Source organism: Garra rufa, chromosome 25 (assembly GCF_049309525.1).
Source record: "Garra rufa chromosome 25, GarRuf1.0, whole genome shotgun sequence".
NCBI classification, from domain to species: domain Eukaryota; kingdom Metazoa; phylum Chordata; class Actinopteri; order Cypriniformes; family Cyprinidae; genus Garra; species Garra rufa.
The window spans coordinates 28,827,477-28,851,366 of record NC_133385.1 but is presented as its reverse complement, the minus strand read 5'-3'; the positions used below and the strand labels follow the sequence as shown (position 1 = coordinate 28,851,366).

The 23,890-nt window shown below is 40.3% G+C and overlaps 2 protein-coding genes across 2 annotated transcripts; both read left to right on the top strand.

The window, feature by feature from the left end:
- The first annotated feature begins 7,126 nt into the window (after positions 1-7,126).
- nr2e3 (nuclear receptor subfamily 2, group E, member 3) lies at positions 7,127-11,286 on the top strand. The gene is made up of 8 exons (XM_073832074.1): positions 7,127-7,503; positions 7,760-7,910; positions 8,146-8,249; positions 8,327-8,599; positions 9,737-9,918; positions 10,142-10,382; positions 10,480-10,585; positions 10,702-11,286. Exons 1-8 carry the CDS (start codon positions 7,413-7,415, stop codon positions 10,832-10,834), a joined length of 1,281 nt encoding a protein of 426 aa, XP_073688175.1. The 5' UTR covers positions 7,127-7,412; the 3' UTR covers positions 10,835-11,286.
- Positions 11,287-11,350: 64 nt separating this feature from the next.
- stoml1 (stomatin (EPB72)-like 1) lies at positions 11,351-23,361 on the top strand. The gene is made up of 7 exons (XM_073832075.1): positions 11,351-11,655; positions 12,788-12,894; positions 12,972-13,121; positions 13,303-13,506; positions 19,768-19,978; positions 20,160-20,348; positions 22,178-23,361. The coding sequence occupies exons 1-7, from the start codon at positions 11,478-11,480 to the stop codon at positions 22,375-22,377; spliced, it is 1,239 nt and encodes a 412-aa protein (XP_073688176.1). The 5' UTR covers positions 11,351-11,477; the 3' UTR covers positions 22,378-23,361.
- The last annotated feature ends 529 nt before the right edge of the window (positions 23,362-23,890 follow it).

Sequence of the window (23,890 nt, the reverse complement as noted above, 5' to 3'; positions counted from 1 at the left end):
TTTGTTTTGTTTTGTTTTCTAAACATCTGTTCTGTTTTGGTTAGCAGATGCATTTATTTGTTTGTTTGTTGTAGTTTAGTTTACTTTTTTTTTTAGTTTACAAATCAGTTGTCTTTTCTTGGGTCGCAAATTTGTTTGTTTGTGTTGTTTTCCAAATTACTTTTTTCTATGTAGGGTGGCAGTATTTATTTAGTTATTTGTTTGATTGTTTGTTCAGTTGTCTTTTGTAGGGTTGCCAATTTGTTTGTTTTGTTTTCTAATATTTTACTATGTAGGGTAGAAGATATATTTATTTGTTCGTTTGTTTAGTTTTGTTTTCAATTTTTTTTTCTATTTTGGTTAGCAGATATATTTGTTTGTTTGTTGTAGTTTACCTAAATTTTTTAGTTCACAAATCAGTTGTCAGTATTTATTTAATTATTTGTTTGTTTGTTTTAGTTTACAAATCAGTTGTCTTTTGTAGGGTTGCCTACTTGTTAGTTTGTTTTCAAACATTTTTCTATGTAGGATAGCAGATATATTTATTTGTTCATTTGTTTAGTTTTGTTTTCAAAAATTTTTTTCTATTTTGGTTAGCAGATATATTTGTTTGCTTAGTTTTGTTTTCAAAACATTTTTTCTATTTTGGTTAACAGATATATTTGTTTGTTTGTTGTAGTTTATTTAAATTTTTTAGTTCACAAATCAGTTGTCAGTATTTATTTAATTATTTGTTTGTTTGTTTTAGTTTACAAATCAGCTGTCTTTTGTAGGGTTGCCTATTTGTTAGTCTGTTTTGTTTTCAGACATTTTTCTATGTAGGATAGCAGATATATTTATTTGTTCATTTGTTTAGTTTTGTTTTCAAAACATTTTTCTATTTTGGTTAGCAGATATACTTGTTTGTTTGTTGTAGTTTAGTTTTTAGTTCACAAATCAGTTGTCTTTTGTTGTATTTTTAATTTTATTTTTGTTTTGTTTTCCAAATCACCTTTTCTATGTAGGGTGGCAGTATTTATTTATTTAGTTTAGTTTACAAATCAATTGTCTTTTTTAGGGTCACAATTTTTTTTGTATTTTTTATTTTATTTGTTTGTTTGTGTGTTTTTGTTTTCAATACATTTTTATATTTTGGTTAGCAGATATATTTGTGTTTTTTTTTATTTTGTGTTTGTTGTGGTTTAGTTTACTTTCTTAGTTTACAAATCATTTGTCTTTTGTTTTGTTTGTTTTGCTTTGTTTTCCAAATCACTTTTCCTGTGTAGAGCGGCAGTACTTATTTGTTTTAGTTTTTTTTTTTTTAGTTTACAAATCAGTTGTCTTTTGTTGGGCCGCAAATTTGTTTGTTTTGTTCCCTATCAGTCAGTCTCTCCGAGTCACGTCAGAGACCAACGAATTGGGATCTCGCTTAGAGAGACCAAATCTACTTAGAGTGTAAACTAAACAAGCATGTGATGACCACCCACATCCTTTGAGGCTCCCCCTAATGATCGGATGTCCATCACGGCATCGGAAGGTGAGCCAGACCTCTCTGGGGAGGATGATCGTGGCACACTGCCATCCACCGAGTGGTCAGCGGTGCTGGATACGGACCTGGAGATGGTGGCTATGCTTGCCCGGGCCGCCAAGAGAGTTGGGCTTGAATGGAAGCCTCCATCACGTCCCGAACCCTCCCGGCTGGATGACTGGTATCTCGTGCTGGTTCTCAGGGCCCCACCCTTAGTGCCTTTCTTCCCAGAAGTGCATGACGAGCTCACTGGAACATGGATGGCACATTTTACTGCCAGAAACCTCTCCAGTGGGACATCCTTCCTCACTACCCTTGATGGCGAACCGGCACGGAGGTAGATGGCTGTCCCACCGGTTGAGCATGCGGTGGCGATGCAATTGTGTCCCCGCGCCGCTTCCACCTGTCAGGGCAATACATTACTCCCCTCCCCGGCTTGTAGGCACTCGTTGGCTCTGAATCAGCAGTGTCTATATGGCTTGTGGAGAAGCTGGCTACGCCTTACATGCTATGGCGTTGTTACAGGTCCATCAGGCCCAGCTGCCTCCACCTGGCCACCGGCGGCATCTCAACCATGCTCAACGCCGAGGGCGGACCCCTGTCTCTGCCCCCACTCCCACGCAGCAATCGCAGCATCCTTCACAGCAGCGCAGAGGAGCCATTCGCAGGGTGCCTGCCCATCCCATCCAGGCCCCCACTAGGACCAGTGTCAAGCGAAAGAGCAAGAGGCCCTGAGATGGGCGACCCAGGGATGGAGGAAGCTGCTCTTCGGGAGATGGTGAATGCACCACTCCCTCCCCCGGAGGAGGGCCGGGTGGTGAATCTTTTGTTTTATTTTTTCCCGCCACTGGCCTTCCAAATTCTCCACAAAAGAGCAATTTCCTCTATCTCTGGGTCCTGAGAGGGGGCGGGGGATGTGTTGGACGGGCCAGCCCCAGACCGGCACCAAGATGCCCGAGTGGGGACCCTGCGTTCTCCCACGCTACCCCAACACAGGCACATCAGGGGTCCCGTTTGTGCCACTTGTACGTTCTCTGGGAGCCTGGATAGAGCTTCCTGGTCCATCTTGTTGGCTCCTCCAGACCAAATGGAAGAAAACATTTTGTATCAGTTTTCTGTTTTATGTAATTAAACAGCAGATGAGTGCCAAGTGTCATATTGCCTAAAACACTGAACTGTCAATGATAATTTATTGGAAAAAAAAAACTCTAAACCATAAGAGGATCAATTAAACATTTTTACAAACTACTCCGCAGGCAAACATTCTTCATTCGCACGCAAAACAGCACTGTCTAGTCGGCGCAGATAGGCGTGTGGTTAGCGCGCTGACATATAGCGCTGGTGCGCTCCGGGCGTCCCGGGTTCGAGTCCCGACTCGAGGACCTTTCCCGATCCCTCCCCTAATCTCTCTCCCACTTCGCTTCCTGTCCTATCTGATCTTTCCTATCATAATAAAGGCAAAAAGGCCAAAAAATAAATCTTTAAAAAAAAACAGCACTGTCTAGTAAACATGTAGGATTTTGACAACAATGTCAATGCATTCAGCTGAGTCTCTCCCAACACAGTTGCATTTAGTAAAAACAACCCAAACCTGACAAACACACTCAAGGACACACCTAATGTATGCCAAATATGCCAATATGCAAATCACAAACTACACAGCCTTCCAAAAAAAGCCTAGGATTCTTGTTCACACAAGTCTACTATTTAAGATCTTTGTGTTCAAACGGCTCCGTCTGCTCCTTAAGAAAACCCAAAACCTACTCGAGGGGCCATAATCTTTTTACACACTCGTTTAGGTCAACAGAGAGGGGTCTGTCAGGGTAACTAAGACACCAGTTTAATGCCAACCGAGCATTAAGGAGGATTCTTGGTTCACAGAGATCATCTCTTCATCAGACTACATGCTGTCTGCTGGTTACATCCTTTGAGTTTAAACAAATCAATTAGAGAAGAAGATATGGCTTGTTTTGCATTTAATCAAAACAAAGCTTTTGGCAATTAAAAGGTCACTTGATTGTGGTTTCACGAGCGATCAATGAAAGACCCGTCCGCCGGTGGGGTTTAAGATGGCATGTGTTGCTGTCTGGCTTTTGTGTGTGACCTTGCACTGCTTAAGACTTTAATAAGATAGATACACAAATCAAAAGAAAAAAGCAAATCACTGACTTCAGCCCTCTAATTACCAGTAAATCACACAGGGGTCACTAATTAGGCAGAGCTGGATCCAGAGAGCAGCCACCATATGGCACCGGTGTGAGTCGTTGTCGGGCCCCGTACAGCTCCCACAGCCTCACAAGCGGCTAATTGTTTTCTTTCCGTGCTCCCCCTCTTTTTATCCGAGGTCTTTGTTATCTTGAGAGGACACGTTTTATGGTAGGCTAAGGCGATTAGCTGATTTGGAATGGGTGCTGGTGGACGCTCGTGGGGTACAGGAGCGGACGGGACTCCTGGTGAGGACGGAGATGTGCGTTTGTGCTCTTAAAGTCAGAGAGAGTTCACATTTGTTGATCTGAGAGATGTTTGATCGAGTAAATAATTTATGTAGTATAACTAATGAAGAGAAAATGGGCAGATTTCTGCAGTGTGACATGCCACATGGCATTTACAGTATGTTTTTTTAATGAATAAAATATTTCATACTGTATATCAGTGTATACAAAGTAAAGAAATATACAAAAGGACAAGACATTTCTTGCACTATATACATATACATATACATATATATATATATATATATATATATATATATATATATATATATCCACACATACTGCTGTAGTCAAGCCCGAAATTATTCATACCCCTGGCAAAATTTGACTTAACGTTACTTTTATTTAACCAGCAAGTTTTTTTTTTTTTTTTTTGACACAGACGTCTTCCAGAAGATAATAAGATGATGTATAAGAGACATCATTGTGGAAAAAAAATATATTACTCATCTTTACATTTGAACAAAATTGTCCAAAATTATTCATACCCTTCTCAATAATCAATAGAAAAGCCTTTATTGGCTATTACAGCAATCAAGTTTCTCTGCAGACTGCCTGATGTTGTTGTTGAGAATATTGATGTATTGCTCCTTTTTCATGGTGCTGTTTACTGTGATTAGGTTCCCTGGTCCACCGTCTGAAAAACACCCCCAAAACATTAGGTTCCCACCACCATGTTTGACAGTGGGGATGGTGTTCTTAGGGTTGAAGGCTTCTCCTTTTTATGCCAAATGAAGGCTACATCATTGTGGCCAAACAATTAAATTTTTGTTTCATCTGCCCATAAAACAGAAGACCAGAAGTCTTCTTCTTTGTCCAGATGAGCATTTGCAAAGGCCAAGCGGGCTTTTGTGTTTCTTATCTGGAGAAGTGGTGTCCTCCTTGGTCTGCGTCCGTGGAACCCAGCGGTGTGCAGTGTCCGTTGGACTGTCTGCCTTGAGATGTTTCCACCAGCAGAGCCCAGATTCATCAGGATGGCCTTGGTGGTGATCCTTGGATTCTTTTTTACCTTTCTCACCATCCTCCTGGCCAGCACAAAGTCATTTTTGGCTTCCGACCACATCCTCTAAAACTTTTTACAGTGTGAAACGTCTTTTATTTTTAATAATACTTTGCACTGTAGCAACTTCAAAACATTTAGATATGGTCTTATAGCCCTTTCCTGACTTGTGAGCAGCCACAATGCGCAGCCGCAGGTCCTCAGTGAGCTCCTTTGTCTGAGCCATGACTGTCCACAAACCAACAGCAGAGAGCTTCTGTTTTTCACCTGTTGAGTTGATTAAAACAGCTGTTCCCAATGAATCAGGGTAATTAGGATGCTTTAGAACAGCTTGGACTATTTGGAATGGTATAGAACTTTGGATTTTCCCATAGACTGTGACAGTTTGCAAAGGGTATGAATAATTTTGGACATGCCACTTTTTCTTCAAATGTAAATAAAAGCTGAGAAATATTTTTTTCCACAATGATGCCTCTTGTACATCGTCTTATTATCTTTTGGGAGAAGCCTGTGTCATTTCAGGTAAAAATTTTTTTTTTAATTTAAGTCAGAATTTGCCAGGGGTATGAATAATTACAGGCTTGACTGTATATAGTATTATGATAATATACTAGTATATAATAATATAGATTATAATGTATGTTTATAACTTTAATGTATGTATGTGTGTGTGTGTGTGTGTGTGTGTGTGTGTGTGTGTGTGTATATATATATATATATATATATATATATATATATATATACATATACCTTGGTTAAAATTTCACATTTGGGTAAACATTTAATATATAAGTATATAGGAAGTAAAGAAAAAGGAATATACAATGTATGTAAGAAATAATATAATTAATTATAATAACATTAATTTTAAAATATATAAATATATTTATTGTTTAGGTAAATTATTTGTGTTTATAAAACAGTTGATATTACTTGAGTAGATCATAAGTTCAGGAAAATAATGTTGTAGAGAAAAAGATAAATAGAGTGCACAAAAAAACTTTAAATACATGTATGCATAAAGAAATAAGAGAAACACATTAACACAACAATACTAACAAAATGCAAGTGCACATGAAATAAGTTGACAAACTTACTGTACTATATTATAATATTATTATTTTATCCTACTTTATTTTTTTCTAATTATTATTCATACCTTTATTACCCTTTGTTACACCAGGACTGTTTATGTCAAATCTACAAAAGCTAAATGTGCTTATAAATATATAAACCATAGAAACTTAGAAGTGGTGACCAATAACAGCACAAAAACATACTTTCCCTCACAAGTTCATATAAATTTTGACCTAAAACTGAACAAACATCATGACATCATAAACAAGTTATTTGATTTTCAGTGTCCTTATAAGTAAACATGCCGCAGTCAATCATTGTTGGACACATTACTGGACATCATTTTTTTAAGTAACAACAAGATTTAAATCCAGCAGATTTGGCTAACTGGAGCCAGCAGAGATTAGCATTGCCTCATCGTTACTGGTGGACAGTTGAGGATTAAACTATGATGAAATACCACAAAACTTTAGGGAAGAATGGCCTAGCAGATGTTCACTACAGCCTGTGTGGTATACAACAGAAACATGATTTATTTTCAAAATAGTTACACATAAAAAATTGTAGATATAGATACAGTAGATGTTAGCATTGCTTTATATCTGGTGTTGTGTGTAGTCAAAAGTAAATAATGTCCTTATGGATCACTGATCCTAACAAAAACAGGTGCTGACCCATGAAATCAATATTGATTCCTGAAACTTAGAAACCACTTGTAGTCACCAGATCAAAAAAGTAAAAGAAAGGGGGAAAAATCAATCAACGACTAGCCGCTGTCAATTTTAGAGGTGTTATGCTAACCAGAGTCTTGAAGTCAATCAGTTTTGAGGGAAAACCTCAAAAGAGAAGAGATGAGTGCGAGAGAGAGATAGATGGAGAGTTATGACTCAACCTCAATCCTTTTGTTTATTCGTTTCTCTCCACACTTGTCGTGGATGGAGCTAATACCGAGTGTGACTGATTGATCCACCCCTAGATGGACAGTAAAGATTAAGAGGATGACAAATAGGCACTTGCTTACACAGCGCTTGCTGCTAATCCCTTTGTCTTCCTTTAGGGAGCCCACTGTAGCCTCAGAGTCACTCACTGTCCGGCACCAGGAGGAGGTGACAGACCTCAGTGCACTTTACAAAAGCAACAGACAAAAAGTTCTAGAGGACACAGACACCCAGAGTCAAGAGCGGACCATCAGGATAGCAACTGAAGGACCTTGAAGAAACATCTAGCATTGGTGCAATTCTCAGGACTGGACAGATCTCTTGGACGACCCACTAGGATTCCAATCAACCTACCTGGGACAGATATTTTGGCCCCAAAAAACAGATTCTTCTAAGGCTGCACTTGTACACTGCATTAAATGGAGGATCCAATGTCAGAAATGTCCATGTTACCATTTGCATCACCATCAGAGTCATCCAGAAGCAACTCTACAGATGACAGCCAAGAGGGTGAGTAACTGCTTCTTCGATTCGTTGCTTGCAGTGCAACAAGTTGTAGAGACTTGCAGTCAAGGACCTTTCAAACTTTTGGTATTGTTGAATTTTAGTATAGACAGTGCTAAAATACAATATTCTCATGCAAGTTTTACCTCAGCAAGCCATGCCAAGAAAATGCTGATGAGTGATTATCAGCCCATAATGACTGCATTGGGAATAAGCGATTGTGACCTTAAATAACCAATAGTTGTTTCCTATGCTTACCCAGGTAAAAGCCCCGCTCCTGGCAAGATCCTGAACTCAGGACTTCTCTGCAAAGTGTGTTCTGACACCAGCAGCGGGAAACACTATGGGATATATGCTTGCAATGGTTGCAGTGGCTTTTTCAAGCGCAGTGTGAGGCGCAGACTCATCTACAGGTAAGAAAACACCTTGCATATTCTCTTTCAAAAGCAACACCTTTATACCTTTTTTACCCACAAAGGGTGGATTGTAGTAGCTTAAAGGAACATATTTGTACCTGAAGTGTACGTACTAGTACCTTTTGAAAAGGTGTAGCTTTTCCCCAGGGTAGCCTTTTTGCCCTTCAAAATTAGGAGCAGAGAAGTTTGAAGGTAGAAACTTCCATAACCTTCCTGAAATTGAAATTTACAGATGTCAAGCTGGTACAGGCATGTGTCCCGTGGATAAAGCCCATCGGAATCAGTGCCAGGCCTGCCGATTAAAGAAATGCCTTCAAGCTGGCATGAACAAGGATGGTAAGTCAACTTCTTGAAGGTAACTCTTCTTCCTCATTGTCTTCACCTTCTAAACCCTTCCGTCCATCTACTCTCAGCTGTTCAGAATGAGCGTCAGCCCCGCAGCACTTCTCAAGTCAGGTTAGACGCACTGGATGTAGACAAGGACAAGGAGCACCTCGCCACCACTTTGGAGCCCACCTCCTCATCCACCTGCTCTGTGATCAACCGCCCACTGCTGGGCTCCTCCATCAGCTCCACCATAAGCTCCACAGATACTAGCCATCGCTCCCACAGCCCCAAGAATGGACATCGCTTCATGGCCAGCCTGATGACGGCCGAGACCTGCGCCAAGCTGGAACCAGAGGACGGTAAGAAATGAGACCACCTTGGTCAACCTAGAAAAGTTTTGAAACCTTAGAGATACAATGGCAACAAGATATATTAAATGTTCGCATAAATCTTTAAATTTGTTATGATGATATGGTGCCTTGGAAGGCAGCCTGAAACCTCTCTACACTCTTGGGGAAAACAATGTGCAAAAATGGGTGCATATTAGTACCTAAATGGTTCATTTTCATAGTTAAAAGGTGCAGATTAGTACCTTTTAAAAGCATACTGCCCCAGTATCAGCTTTTGCACCCAAGAGTGTACCCTTAAAAGCAGGGATGCCCAAACTTGGTCCTGGAGGGCTGGAGTCCTGCAGAGTTTAGCTCCAACCCCAATTAGACACACCTGAACTAGCTAATCAAGCTCTTACTAGGCATACTAGAAACTTCCCAGCAGGTGTGTAGAGGCAAGTTGGAGCCAAACTCTGCAGGGCACCGGCCCTCCAGGACTGAGTTTTGGGCCCTGCTTAAAAAAGACAATTTTGTACCTTTTTTGCTCCCGAAGGTGCATATTAGTACCTTAAGGCTGATGATACACAGGGCAACTTTTTTTGAGCAATGTTGCTTGGACACTTTCGCATTGAGAATGGGTAATACATTTCTTCCTGTATAATTTAGATCAGTTGTGGGCCCTATATCACACCTGGCTGCCTGTTCACGGCAACATTTACTTAAAAAGTTTGCCAGTGTATCATAAGCATAAGAGTACAACAACTTTCACTAGGCAAGTACCCAGGGACATCTTTGTACCTTAAATATGCCTAAAAGGTCACTCACAGAAAAAAAGGGCAGTACCTTTTCATAAGGTACTAATATGTACACTTTATGTACAAATATGCACCCTTTAGTGGTAAAGAATATACAAAAGTGTACTTTTTGAAAGGTGACTTCTTTTCTGAGAGTGACCTTTTGGTACTTGCCTAGAGAAAGTTGTTGTACTCCTAGGGGTACAGTTATATTCTGAGAGTGTCCTTTTATACACAAGTATAAAAGGAGTCCATGGCTTCTACCGTAGCATAAATCAGCAGCAGGGAAGTTTATGCTGGCCTTTTTTACGCGGTAATAACTCTTTATCCATATTTCATCAGTTCAATATTTTGTCTGTAATTATGTTTACAGTGGATGAGAACATTGATGTGACCAGTAATGAACCTGAAAGGAGTTCTCCAGAGTACGGCAGTGCTCTCTACCCCTCACGTGGACCAGAAAGTGTATATGAAACCTCAGCCCGCCTGCTCTTCATGTCTGTTAAATGGGCCAAGAACCTTCCGGTGTTTTCCCATCTACCTTTCAGGGACCAGGTGAGAGTCTATTATTTCTCTACTACTACCACCAGATGAGTGTTTTTTGATTTGTTAATCCAGAAACAGAGAGATTTCAAGCCAAAGAAACCAAAGTTCCATTGTTTTTTTAGATATATGGCATAATCAGTAGGTGCAATAATCAAAGTGCTGCAAAAATAGCAAATATTGTTGATTAATCTAAGTAGCTTCAACATACTGATCCAACTCTTTCTGAATTTAGGTGATTCTACTTGAGGAAGCATGGAGTGAGCTGTTTCTTCTCTGTGCAATTCAGTGGTCGCTACCTCTGGACAACTGCCCCCTGCTGTCCCTGCCAGACCTCTCACCCCCAGGACAGGGCAAGGGAAACCCCTCTGCCTCCGACGTAAGGGTCCTGCAAGAAATGTTCAGCCGTTTCAAGCCCCTGCAAGTGGATCCGACTGAGTTTGCATGCTTGAAAGCCATTGTTTTGTTTAAGCCAGGTAGGTTTTGCCTCTTCTTGCCACAAGGGGGCATAAATGACTGAATTGGTGGGGTATAAATGGTGTTTGGGTGAGTAACCTTTGCATTCTGTTACAGAAACACGAGGACTTAAAGATCCAGAACAAGTGGAGAACCTACAAGATCAGTCCCAAGTGCTGCTAGCCCAACATATCCACACTCTTTACCCCAGTCAAGTCGCCAGGTGAGCAAATATACAATCATGCATTTGCATAAAGAAGTTAAACTGTATTTTTTTTAGAGTTATTATTAGAGTGGACACAACTAATGCAAATTATTCTTATAAATCTCCTACCTTAGGTTTGGCAGATTATTGCTTCTCCTTCCATCCCTTCACTTTGTGAGCTCAGAAAGAATCGAGCAACTTTTCTTCCAGAGAACCATCGGGAACACACCCATGGAGAAACTCCTGTGTGACATGTTTAAAAACTGAGGAACTCTTTCGGAAAGACTGTTTTCAGAGGAGTGAAATCCTCTAGATTTTAGGTGCTTTGCTTTACTGCCATGCTAGTTACGATGCCAATGAATCTGCCTAAAAGCGCAAATGTATGCCACATTATTCTTTTGCATAGGTTACTTGTTTTGTCTCATTATGTTATTTTTTATGTCTCTTTATTTGTGTTACTGTAGTTTTTATACCTGTGATATTGCTATGCATCTCCATTTTGTGGAATCTCAGATATCTGGCACAGCCCGTTTATGTATCATGTTGAAAATGCTAATTGCCTGTCAATTATGCAAGATTATTTAGAATATGTTTAATAATCAAAGAAAATTGTTAACAAATACCTCTTTTGAAGGGGGCACTTTTGTAAAAGTTGTAAGATATGCCTCATATTTGTAGGACGTACAAATAAAATGATAATATTACCTTTCCAACCGTGATACTTGTCACTTCCGTTACTTTAGAGGGCGCCGTTGTATTAGCCCTCAGCAGGAAGCAGGAACGCGGAAGTGTTTCTTGTTTTGACCATGGTTTTGACTGTCTCGACATGGATTGAGCTCAAAAGTAGCCTTTTTACCTATAATATACGATCGTAGTCATCAAGTGGCGGCGCGTTTTCTTCTGAAACAGCATGACAATGTTCGGGAAGTCTTCAGGTTATGAGTATCAGAGTCTGTCGCAAAGAGATTCAGTGTGCAGTGACAATCCTGGACTGTTTTCATCTCATGCTGCATTCACGCACAATAATTATGAACAGAGAGGACATTCATTTGATTATGTGCCCAAAATCTCTCAGAACGACTTTACAGGTATTTAGTCATTATGGTGCACATATTAAATATGTAAATATAATTGTAGTTTAGTTGTGTGTGTGTGATACTTCTTACTTAATACTAGATGTAGTACTATTATAAGAATATATATTTATTTATTTATTTATTTATTTATTTATTATAATAGTATTTAATTATTATATACATTACCAGTCAAAAAGTTTTTGAACAGTAAGATTTTTAATTCTTTTAAAGGAGACTCTTACTGTTTATAAAGTACTTCAAAAACAGTACATTTTTAAAATATTTTTACTTTTTAAAATAACTGTTTTCTATTTGAATGGATTTTAAAATGTAACTTATTCCTGTGATTTCAACGCTGAATTTTAGCATCATTACACCAGTCACATGATTCTGCAGAAACCATTCTAATATTCTGATTTGCTGCTCGAAAAACAATTATTATTATTATTATTATGTTAAAAACAACTGAGTAGAATTTTAAGAAAGTTCAGAAGAACAGCATTTATCTGAAATAGAAATCTATTGTAACATTATAAATGTCTTTATCATCACTTTCGATAAGCATCCTTGCTAAATTAAAGTATTAATTTCTATAATGTGTTTCCACCAAAATAAATAAATACATTAAACAGACTCTAGGTTTTTGAATGGTATAATGTATAATTTTACAAAAGCGTTTTATTACAGATAAATGCTGATCTTTGGATCTTTCTATTCATCAAAGAATCCTGAAAAAAATGTACTCAACTGTTTTAAATATTGATATTAATAATAAATGTTTCTTGAACAGCAAGTCAGCATATTAGAATGATTTCTGAAGGATCATGTGACACTGAAGACTGTAATGATGCTGAAAATTTAGCTTTGATCACAGGAATAAATTACATAAAAAAAAGAAAACAGTTATTTTAAATAATAAAAATATTTAACAATATTCCTGTTTTTGCTGTACTTTGGATCAAATAAATGCAGGCTTGGTGAGCAGAAGAGACATCTTTAAAAAACTTTAAAAATCTTACTGTTCAAAAACTTTTGACTGGTAGTATATATATATAAATAATGTACATTTTATATATTGTCAGTACTTTATATAGTACATTATGTTTGTAGTTCTTTGATAATAATTATATCCTTTTCATATCAGATAAATCTCAAGGAGTGTTGTCCTGGATTTGCAACTTGATCGTAACGTTCCTGGTTTTCCTAGTTACCTTCATAACTTTTCCCATATCTGGATGGTTTGTCCTAAAGGTTGGTTCGAAGCACATTTTTAGGAGAGCTTTCGCATTTTTAAGCGCTTATTATACAATATACATTATCATTTTCAGGTTGTACCAAACTATGAGAGGATCATAGTTTTTCGCCTGGGCCGGATCCGTCCTCCTAAAGGTCCAGGAGTGGTTCTGGTTCTGCCTTTGATTGATCAGTGGCAGAAAGTTGACCTACGGACCAGAGCCTTTAACGTCCCACCATGCAAGGTACAATAAATTATAGGGATAGTTCACCCAAAAATGAAAATACTGACATTAATTACTCACCCTTATGTATTTCCAAAACCTGTAAGACCTTTGTTCATCTTCAGAACACAAATTAAGATATTTTTGATGACATTCGAGAGCTTTCTGACCCTCTGTAAACAGCAGTTTTTCCTGCCAATAGGTTACCACCAAAGATGGTGGTTTGGTGTCGGTTGGAGCGGATATCCAGTTCCGGATCTGGAGTCCGGTGATGTCCGTAGTGGCGGTGCAGGATCTGAACGCCTCCACCCGTCTCACCGCACAGAACGCCATGATGCAGACCCTGAGCAAAAAGACTCTGAGAGAAATACAGACTGAGAGGATCAAACTAGGAGAACATCTCGGGGTGAGAGACAAATAAGAAATTTGACACTTTTAACCACTATATTCCAAGATTTTCCAAGTTTATAGGGATAGTTCATCTTGGATGGCCTGAGGGTGAGAATTTTCATTTATTGGTGGACTATCCCTTTAAAGGAGAACGTCTCAGGTTACGTATGTAACCTTGGTTCCCTGAGAACAGGGAACGAGACACTGCGTCCTCTAGATGGCGCTATGGGGAACGTTGCAACGTGACTCGTGTCTGAAGAATGAATAGAAAAACTACATGAAATGGCCGGCGACAGCGTATGACGTCACGCAGCGCGACCGTCGCTGCCGTTGCGTCACTACCGGGCGACCAGCACATAAAAGGGGGGCGCCAATACAACACAAACATCTTAATGTCGGAAGCATTCTTTGTCCTGAGCATGGCGAAAAAAAGGTCTAGAGGACGCAGTGTCTCGTTCCCTGTTCTCAGGGAACCAAGGTTACATACGTAACCTGAGACGTTCCCTTTCGAAGGGAACTCCCACTGCGTCCTCTAGATGGCGCTATGGGGAATAATATACCAACGCTGCCATGCTAAGGGGAGTGCATACTAAGACCTACGGGTAGTGATAGCATCAATTCAGCGAATTGCCCCTGCTAGGACGTAGTGACAGCCGAAGCGTTGTCCTCCACGGCCAGTGCCTGAACTGTTCACCCTTTTTGAACAGCTCTTAGGCTTGGAATTTTTAGAGAAAATTCCTTCTGGAGGAAACGGCTAAATCTCCTCAGAGATTTAGACTTGCAAGGAGCTACCTAGTGAGGTGTCCTAATAATGGATGGTCGGCAGATATCATAAGTGATATCTAAGAGTTGAACCCAGGGGACCGGGGTTGGAGACCAACTCTAATAAATGGGAACGAGGTGAACGCGTGACCCATACCATAAAAGGGTTTAAAAGAAGAACCCAGAGCTCAGTGGGAACTTACCAACATGTGGATTTTATAAAGGCCATATGAATATGAACCTGCCACTCTAGTGGTCTTTATTAAAGATGCCCAGGCGTAGCGTGGGACACTTACCGAGATGATCGGATTTAAGGAGAGTGTTTTCCCCCAGGGGGTTTCACTATCAGCTCCATGCTGTCTAAGTAGACAGGAAAGGGGGGGGGGGGGCTTTTATCCTCAAATAAAAGTTTCCTACTCCGGACAGAAGCTCGCAAGCTACCTGTCAACAGAGATAAACATGGTTAGCTGAACCATCCTGTAGTGTTGGACGATAGTAGAGGACAAATCATTAACCCTGAAACCCAGGGAAGATATTCCTCTATAGGGGGCACTGCTCTCAGGAACCCTAATGAAGGTGGAGCGTGCACGATCCCAGTCCACACATTGAAATTTCTTTATCAGGCAATCTTAATCAGTCCCAAAACTCCCTGTGCTCGCACATGGGAGGAATCAAGATTCACATACTCTAAATACCCTTTCCTCGAAAAGGGGAGATACATGGGCTACTGATTTCAACACTTCATAAAAAACTTTCCTCAGAAAGGGAAGTGGAATAACGCCTGTAGGAGCGAGAATTTTGTTGTTTTGTTAATCAAAAAACTCTGATCCTTTCCTCAGAAAGGAGAGCAATAAAAACCTGGGTGCTGACTCTGCATCAAACTCCTACCCCAGTCCTCAGACTGGAATTAGGCCCTTTTTATCCAAAAAAAAGGGGGGGCTCAAATCCTTTCCTCAGTAAGGAGAGCACTGCATTAAGCCTTATCCTAGCCCTCAGACTAGGATAAATGCTAGAGAGGAGTCACAAGCGATGCTCATATTAGTATCTTTACAACACCCTTTCCTCAGAAAGGGGAGCATTAAACACCAGGGTGTGCTTCACTATATATACCTTTTCCTCAGAAAAAGGGAGCACTAACATTCGTGCAGCGAGCTCTCTGCCCGCCCTCAGGCGTGTATATACAGATGGACTGCTACACTCCATTCTACAGTGAATTCCTGTCTCAACAGGTTAGGATTATACTCTGTTTCCACAGAAACGAGGGGTCCGAGGTTCACCGGAAGAGAAAACAACAGAAAAACTCGCTAAGAAGGGCGCTCATTCGGGACCCTTTCCTCAGAAAGGGGAGAGCCCGTTCTTTCCACAATGCCAGCGCTTATGTTTCTGCCTCAACAGAACACAAACTCTATTCCTGGAACATGTGGAAGACAGCGTTAAACATGTTTAAGGGCGATCCTAAGACCAAACTTAGGGAGCTTACCTTAAAAGGGGGACATAGAGTCCCAAGTCTAACATGCTGTAAGGGTGGTTAACCATCCGACCTGTTTGATGTGGAGAATACGAATACTGCCATAACCATAGTCCTTAGGATCAGAGGGGGAGTATCCGCCTTAGTTCTCGTTCATATTTTCTCCTGCATTTGGTTTCTACCTCAAACATTCTGACCTTGTTAAAGGAGTAGATTCCAGCAGGTAGAGAATTTCCTGCCTGTGGGTTCCCTGGAACAGCCTTGTAACAGGTTAGTTCCGGACCGTCAGTAATCTGGGTTGAATAAACCACTAGAAACATCATAAGTCCATGGAACGTGCAGGAAACGCCAACTTAACCGCAGTTAAGTGGTCGTGAGAATAAGGTGGGGGATTAAAAGGGTGGTCAGACCGGACTGAGGGAAGGTGGCAAAACCTAGGTTTTGCCTTGATACGGGCGAGACTGTTGCCTCGCTCGAATCACTTCTCTCAAGTCCTGTCTGCCGCCTCTTGGCCTGCGTCGACCCCCACCCGCAGGCGGGGGGGCGCGGGCTGCTACGCTAGCCTTCTGCGCCCATCTCTGTTCCTCAGAAGGAGATGGAGCAGGACCCCTAAAATGTTCGGGCTGAGACCTGGACCTCCGAGGAATGAAGGATTTGAAGGCAGCTGAGCGCGCTTTCGCCTCTCTGAACTTCTCAACGACCGTGTCAACGGAGGCACCAAAAAGCTCAGAGGGCGAAACCGGGGCGTCGAGAAGAAAGACCTTCTCTTTCTTCCCGACGTCCGCAAGGTTCACCCACAGATGTCTCTCCGTCACCACCATAGCACCCATCGCCCTACCCATATGGGTGGCGGCCTGCTTGGTGGCGCGGAGCGCGAGATCTGTGGTGTGGCGAAGCTCAGCTACTTGGTCAGAGGAAAGCCCCTGACCACTATCCAGGTCTTTCAGCAAGTCAGCCTGGTAGGCTTGAAGCACTGCCATGGTGTGCATCGCCCCTACCGCCTGACCCGCTGCTGCATACGCTTTGCCATTCAACCGGGATGTAGTTTGAAGAGCCGGTGAAGGCAAAGAGGGAGTTTTCAGAGAGGACGCCTGCCCTGTAGAGAGATAGCTTGCAAGCGTCTCCTCCACAGGGGGCGTCTTTTCATAGCCGTGTTCAAGCATTCCCTCGATGTTCGCATAGCTCGTCGTTGACGAACTATGGATGCGGGAAGAATACGGCCTCTTCCATGCCTTTTCGATCTCTGCATGTAGATCGGGAAGGAATGGAAGGCTCACTGGAGCTGATTGATTATGGCCTGAAAGGTAGCGCTCGTCGAGGCGACCCCGCAGCGCTTCCTTTCTAGCCCGCTTCCACGGCAGGTCCAACCTTGCCGTGGCGCGGTCCATAACATCAAGCAGCTCCCGATATGCAGGACAGGAAGGCTGAGAGGATTCGGCCTCAGCCTCTTCATCCATCTCTTGCACTTCCTGCTCGTTTTGGGGGGAACCCAACAGAACACTTGCTCCAGGATCCGACGACGTCAGAGATACGACGTCATCGTCATCCAAGAGTGCATCCTCATCTCTGACCAACGAGCGAGAAAGGGACAGCCCCCTTTCTAGCTCGTCAGCCAGTTCCACTTGCGATCCCCACGAGCTCAACTTCCTCCGTGCCTCAGCAACGGCAGGACCCGAGCCGCGGGGGGCAAGTGAACGCTCATCTTTCCTCGAAAAGAGAGACAGACGGGATCTGAGCTTTTTCATCGGAAAACGCTCACAATGCACACACAATGCCCCCTCGAGGACATCGCGTGAGTGCTCTTCGCCCAAACAAAACACACAAAGCTCGTGTGTGTCATCAGGTGTCAAGAAACGAGGACACGGATCAACACACTTTCTAAACACATTGCTAGTGTTGGCTTTATCCATATTTAAACAGGTTAGTAATCTCTTACCGTTTCCTATGCACTCTCAGACAAAGAACTGCTGAAGACAACAAAGATGTTTGTGTTGTATTGGCGCCCCCCTTTTATGTGCTGGTCGCCCGGTAGTGACGCAACGGCAGCGACGGTCGCGCTGCGTGACGTCATACGCTGTCGCCGGCCATTTCATGTAGTTTTTCTATTCATTCTTCAGACACGAGTCACGTTGCAACGTTCCCCATAGCGCCATCTAGAGGACGCAGTGGGAGTTCCCTTCGAAAGGGAACTTCACTTCCAGAAATTTTTTTTCCTGATAATTTACTCACCCCCATGTGCTTCAAGATGTTTATGTCTTTCTGTTTTCAGTCAAAAAGAAATTATGTTTTTGAGGAAAACATTCCAGGGTTTTTTCTCCATATAGGCCAATAGGTTGAAGGTCCAACGATTGGTCATTTTCTAAAAAAATAAAAATAAAAATTAGGGGTGGGTGATATGGCAAAAATATCACATCACGATTGTTTTCAGAAATATCACGATTCTTTGTCATGTTGGTTTTACTGTTTTGCAAGTTGTCTGAGCAGCACAGCCAAACTAATTTCCCTATTTTTAAACCAAAGCTTTACAAGGTAAGTCTGTGGAGATTCATTCATCCAGGTAGAAGTTCCTTCAAAATAGAGTTTAATTTACAAAAACACTGGACTTACAAACATACTTAAAAACACAAGACGTTTCAGTGTTCATCCAAACACCTTCATCAGTTGTTTGGTGCACAGGAAGTAACTTTACAAGGTAACAAAATATAAAATAAAAAGAATGGCAGATGTTTAGGCCAAAATGGGCGAAGATAAAACTCTTTGTCATTATTTCATCCTTGTTATTGAAAAATAAGAAAAAAGAAAGACTAAATATTACACATACACCTAATATACAAATAAAATAACCAGTGCTTTAATTTTCAGGTACAGTAGTGTATTTAGCAGGGGCATTCAAGAAATTGAATTAATAAAAATAAAACCCTATATACACTATATACATAAATTATACATTGACTCTTATTAAAGCAAATGTATTAAAGTTCTTCAATCAAGAGCAGTGAGTGATTTTTCTTTCTATTTTGTTTTATTAGCCTACTATCACCCAAAAATGACACATCTGTCATCATTTACTCGCTTTCGAGTTTTTTTAAAACAGAAAATATGTTGAACATAAAACTTATTTTGAAGAATGTGGGTAACCAGACAGTTGCTGGTCCCCAGTTACTTCCACAGTATTTTATTTATTTTTATCCCACTATCAAAGTCAGTGGGGACCAGCTACTGTTATCCACATTCTTCAAAATGTCTTCTTTTGTCTTTAGCACAGGTGTGGGACAACATATGAGTGAGTACATTTTTGGGTGAACTGTCCCTTTAATGACAATCGGCAAAACCTTAAAGGAGTAGTTCACTTTTAGAACAAAAATTTACAGATAAAGTACTCGCCCCCTTGTCATCCAGGATGTTCATGTCTTTCTTTTTTCAGTCGTAAGGAAATTGTTTTTTGAGGAAAACATTTCAGGATTTCTCTCCATATAATGGACTTCTATGGTGCCCCCGAGTTTGAACTTCCGAAATGCAACTTCAAATGGCTCTAAACGATCACAGCCGAGAAAGAAGGGTCTTATCTAGTGAAACGATCAGTTATTTTCTAAAAAAAAAAAAAAAATACAATTTATATACTTTTTAACCTCAAATGCTTGTCTTGTCTAGCTCTGTGTGTACTCTGTGTAGAGATTAAAAAGTATATAAATTGTAAATGTTTTTAGAAATTAACAGATCGTTTCGCTAGATAAGACCCTATTTTCTCGGCTGGGATCATTTAGAGCCCTTTGAAGCTGCATTTAAACTGCATTTTGGAAGTCCAAACTCGGGGCACCATAGAAGTCCACTATATAAAGAGAAATCCTGAAATGTTTTCCTCAAAAAACGACTGAAGAAAGAAAGACATGAACATCTTGGATGACAAGGGGGTGAGTACATTATCTGTAAATTTTTGTTCTGAAAGTTAACTACTCCTTTACGTTCTTTGCAACTGAAGACAGAAAGATATGAACATCTTGGATGAGTAAATTATTAGGAATTTTCTTGTGTTCTTGTGCACTGCAGATGGACATGAATGAGATGACGAAGCCGTGGGGGCTGGAGGTAGACCGTGTGGAGCTGATCCTGGAGGGGGTGCTCCGGGAACCGGATGGAGGTCACTCGGGGCCTGTAATTATGCCCCCGTCTGTCCCTGGCCTGGAAGGACTCGCCGGACCCATACAGCAGCTTGCAATGCACTTCCTGAGCCAGACAGCTCCACCTCAATCCAGTCAAGGTGATGTTAAATGCTTTTGCGCATTCATCAACAGATATATGGATTATAGACAATTCCTAAAATATATGAACCACTCTGGATTAAAGTTTCTGCCATATGATTAAATGTAAATGCACTTTTGATTACCTATGTTTTTTTTTTGAGACGACATAATAACAATCTCATTTTGTGGTTTCTCCAGATTCAGTGAGTTTCACAGATGAGGTGCGTTCAGCTCCAGCTGTGAGTGTCAGTGGTGTTGATGGACTGATGGATGCGGTTCGATCAGTGCTGTCAGAGCAGCTGGTTCAACAGGTGCGAGCCTGTTTCTGCTTTCAGATCATCACAGACTCTGGACAGACCAACAGCTACTATGTGGATCTGACACAAGGTATGACTGAGGAGAACACTGTTAACCAATGCCATTTCACTGGCCACAGCAGCTTTGTTGCAGTGTTGTATGATCTCTATTATTTTGGCAAAATAATTAAAGGGATAGCTCACTCAAAAATGAAAATTTGATGTTTATCTGCTTACCTCCGGGGCATCCAAGATGTCAGTAACATTGCTTCTTCAGTAGAACACAAACCAAGATTTTTAACTCAAACCGTTGCAGTCTGTCAGTCATATAATAGAAGTCAATGGGACCCATGGCTTTGGGAGTCCAAAAAAAACATACAAAGACAAAACCAAATTAAACCCTGCGGCTTGTGATGATACATTGAGGACTTAACGCACCAAACGATCGGTCTGTGCAAGAAACGAAACAGTATTTATATCATTTTTTACCTCTGATCCACCAGGTAAAAGGTTAGGTAAAAAATCTTTGTTTATGTTCTACTGAAAAAGCAAAGTCACCTACATCTTGGATGCTCTGGGGATAAGCAGATAAACATCAAATTTTTATTTTTGGGTAAACCCTCCCTTTAACATTTTGCAAGGTATATGTAAACTTTTGACTTCAACTGTTGGGTTTGAGTTAAGCTTGCAACATCTCTGAAACCCTTTCTACTATAATATCCTGATGTTGCTATACTATTAGTCATTAAAAGTGATGAAAAAAGCCACAAATAAGTCAGATTCAGATGTGCTACTGAATGAAATAATGGTTAAGAAGGGATGGATCACCCAAAAATGAAAATTATCCCATTATTTACTCATCCTCAAGCCATTACAGGTGTGTATGACTTTCTTGTTTCAGACGAATACAATCAGAGTTATATTAAAATGTGTCCAGGCTTTTCCAAGTTTTATAACGGGAGTGAATGGCTGTTGAGATTTTGAAGACCAATAAAGTGCAGCCATCCATCATGAAAAGTACTCCATACAGCTCCACAGGGTTAATAAAGGCCTTCTGAAGCAAATCAATATTTTAAAATTTATAAACCATAATCTCTAGCTGTCACACGTGTGTTCACGAGAGAGTGGCGTTCCAGCAGATGACAGAGGACGTAGGCATAGGGTAAGCTCTGCTGAGAAGTGACAAATGTGGAAGCATAGAGGAGAGGAGCAAAACACCAGTCACAAATTAGAATTACAAAATGAGGATTTGTAAAGAAAAATGTCAGAGGATTTTGACATAAGCCAAGAGGAGACTGGTTTTCCTTCACTGTAAACAAACCTTTGCTCTCAAGAGACTTCTATTCTCACCGGAGTTTACGCCTATGTCATCTGCTGGAAATTAAATATGGATATTAAATATGGATATTTTTCTTATACAAATGCATCAATTCGCTTCAGAAGGCCTTTATTAACCCTCTGGAGCCATTTGGAGTACTTTTTATGATGGATGGATGCACTTTATTGGTCTTCAAAGTCTCAACACCCATTTACTGTCATTATAAAGCTTGGAAGAGCCAGGACATTTTTTAATACAACTCTGATTGTTTTTGTCTGAAAGGAAAAATGTCATATACACCTAGGATGGCTTGAGGAATTTTTTATATTTTTTTGGGTGAAGTGTCACTTTAATGGATGCAGATTATTATTACGCAGTGCTTCAGTCTACAGTACAAAAAAGATCCAACACTGCATAGAAATGAAGGCCAACATAATCCCTAATATCTCTTACCCTACTGTTCATAATTATATGATTACACACCAGGAAAACGATTAACCACATATTAAGATTTGGGTTGATTTGCCCATTTGGAGAAGTTTTGTGCGTTTCAGTGAAATCCTCTGAATGCTGTCTCAGCATTGTTCTGTGTCTGTGTTGAGGTGTTGGAGCATGTGGAGTCGGCGTCCCGCTGCGAGAGCCGGATGTTTCTCTGTGCATGAGCGAGCAGGATCTGTTGGCAATGTTTAAGAGCAGCATGCGACCGTTTGTGGCCTACAGCAGCGGCAGACTGAGAGTTCAGGGAGATCTGAACACCGCCATGAAGCTAGAAACACTCATCAAACTCCTCAAGACCACATGATATCAGTTATAATGCATTAGTTTGCAGTGGTTTCATTTTAATTTAATCAAAGGCTTTTGTAAAATATTCAAGGTTTACACTGTGAATGTTTAAATACATGAATTATATTTTTAACTGCATAGAATTTCATTTCCTGCTTTGTCAGTGTTTATTTATAATAGTGTGGAGTGTCATGTGACCCAAACATTTCACGTCATGCATGTACACAACAGATTCAAAATGTGTTTATGACTTGTCCTGATTTTACAGAAATATACTCTCTATTAAACGTAAATTTGAAAAAAGTCCAATGAGGTTTCAATTACCGCACACACACACTTAGCAACATCCTTGAGGTTTGTGTTTGTGGGCCGATTCGTTGTCTTGTCCAAGGCTGACTGTCTCTCGATCTTTGACCTCCTCGAATTTGCTGCCCTTGGACGACTGTTTATACAGAAAACAACACGAGGTTATTCCACTATAAGCATCTCAGTGTATATATTTTTGTACATTTAAATGAGTATTCCGTACTCTTCTAAAGGGAGAAAAAGTGGATAAAGATTCCCTCACATGTATGTATATGTGTTCATGTTTTATAGAAATCTCTTACACTTACCAAGACTGTTTAAAAATACAGTAAAACAGTAATATTGTGAAATATTATTGCTATTTAAAATGTTTTCTATTAGAATATAATTTAAAATGTAATTTATTCCTGTTCCAAAGCTGAATTTTCAGCATCATTACTGCAGTCTTCAGTGTCACATGATCCTTCAGAAATCATTCTAATACGCTGATTTCTATACTCAATTATCAATTATTGGAGCTCAGTTGTTAATAACGGTTCTTGTTATTAGCAATGTTGAAAATATTGCTTAATATTTGTATTGTTTTTTTAGAACAATATTTATTACAAACACAAATGTTTAGTAACATTATTAATGTCTTTACTGTTGCTTTTTAACCAATGTAATGCATTCTTGCGGAATAAAAATATTGATTTCATTTTTCTGATGGTATCTTTTGATGTTATCCACTGTATTTTTCCCGTAAGACCAGGCTAGATTATTTGTAAACTTGATGTGTGAGGCTTTTGGTGTCTAGCTCAAGTGTCTTATGTCGTTGGACTCAGTTAAGGGGTTAAAAAGCATTTTTGGCAAATCCAGGTAATTTACCATAGGAATATATATTGTGTGATGTTTATGACTGTCATAGCGCCAGCTGTGGTCCGATCTCCTTAAAACTTTGCATGTTTGTTTAAAATCACCTGTTTTGAGTTTTGAGTTTTCATTTAGGCTTTATAGGATTTTGTGGTTTATTTGGACAGGCCCCTTTTCTAAAGAATCCCGTTATAGCTTTCCAAAGGGTAAATTTCAACATTTTTTGATAGTTATTGACCTAGGGAGTCCAGAGAAGTGTACAGCATTGTTTTTTTTTTCCAGATTGAGTGAAAAACCTTACATCTTCTCAAGCATTTAACAAACGATTTGATTGACAGCAGTGGTTTTAGAGGCAAAGTTGTTCAGAAAGAGAA

Coding starts and splice junctions, on each gene's coding strand:
- stoml1 (XM_073832075.1), top strand. CDS start 11,478: ATGACAATGTTCGGGAAGTCTTCAGGTTATGAGTATCAGAGTCTGTCG. Junction 11,656..12,787: donor CTCTCAGAACGACTTTACAG/GTATTTAGTCAT, acceptor TTTTCATATCAG/ATAAATCTCAAGGAGTGTTG. Junction 20,349..22,177: donor CTATGTGGATCTGACACAAG/GTATGACTGAGG, acceptor GTCTGTGTTGAG/GTGTTGGAGCATGTGGAGTC.
- nr2e3 (XM_073832074.1), top strand. CDS start 7,413: ATGGAGGATCCAATGTCAGAAATGTCCATGTTACCATTTGCATCACCA. Junction 10,383..10,479: donor CATTGTTTTGTTTAAGCCAG/GTAGGTTTTGCC, acceptor ATTCTGTTACAG/AAACACGAGGACTTAAAGAT. Junction 10,586..10,701: donor TACCCCAGTCAAGTCGCCAG/GTGAGCAAATAT, acceptor CTCCTACCTTAG/GTTTGGCAGATTATTGCTTC.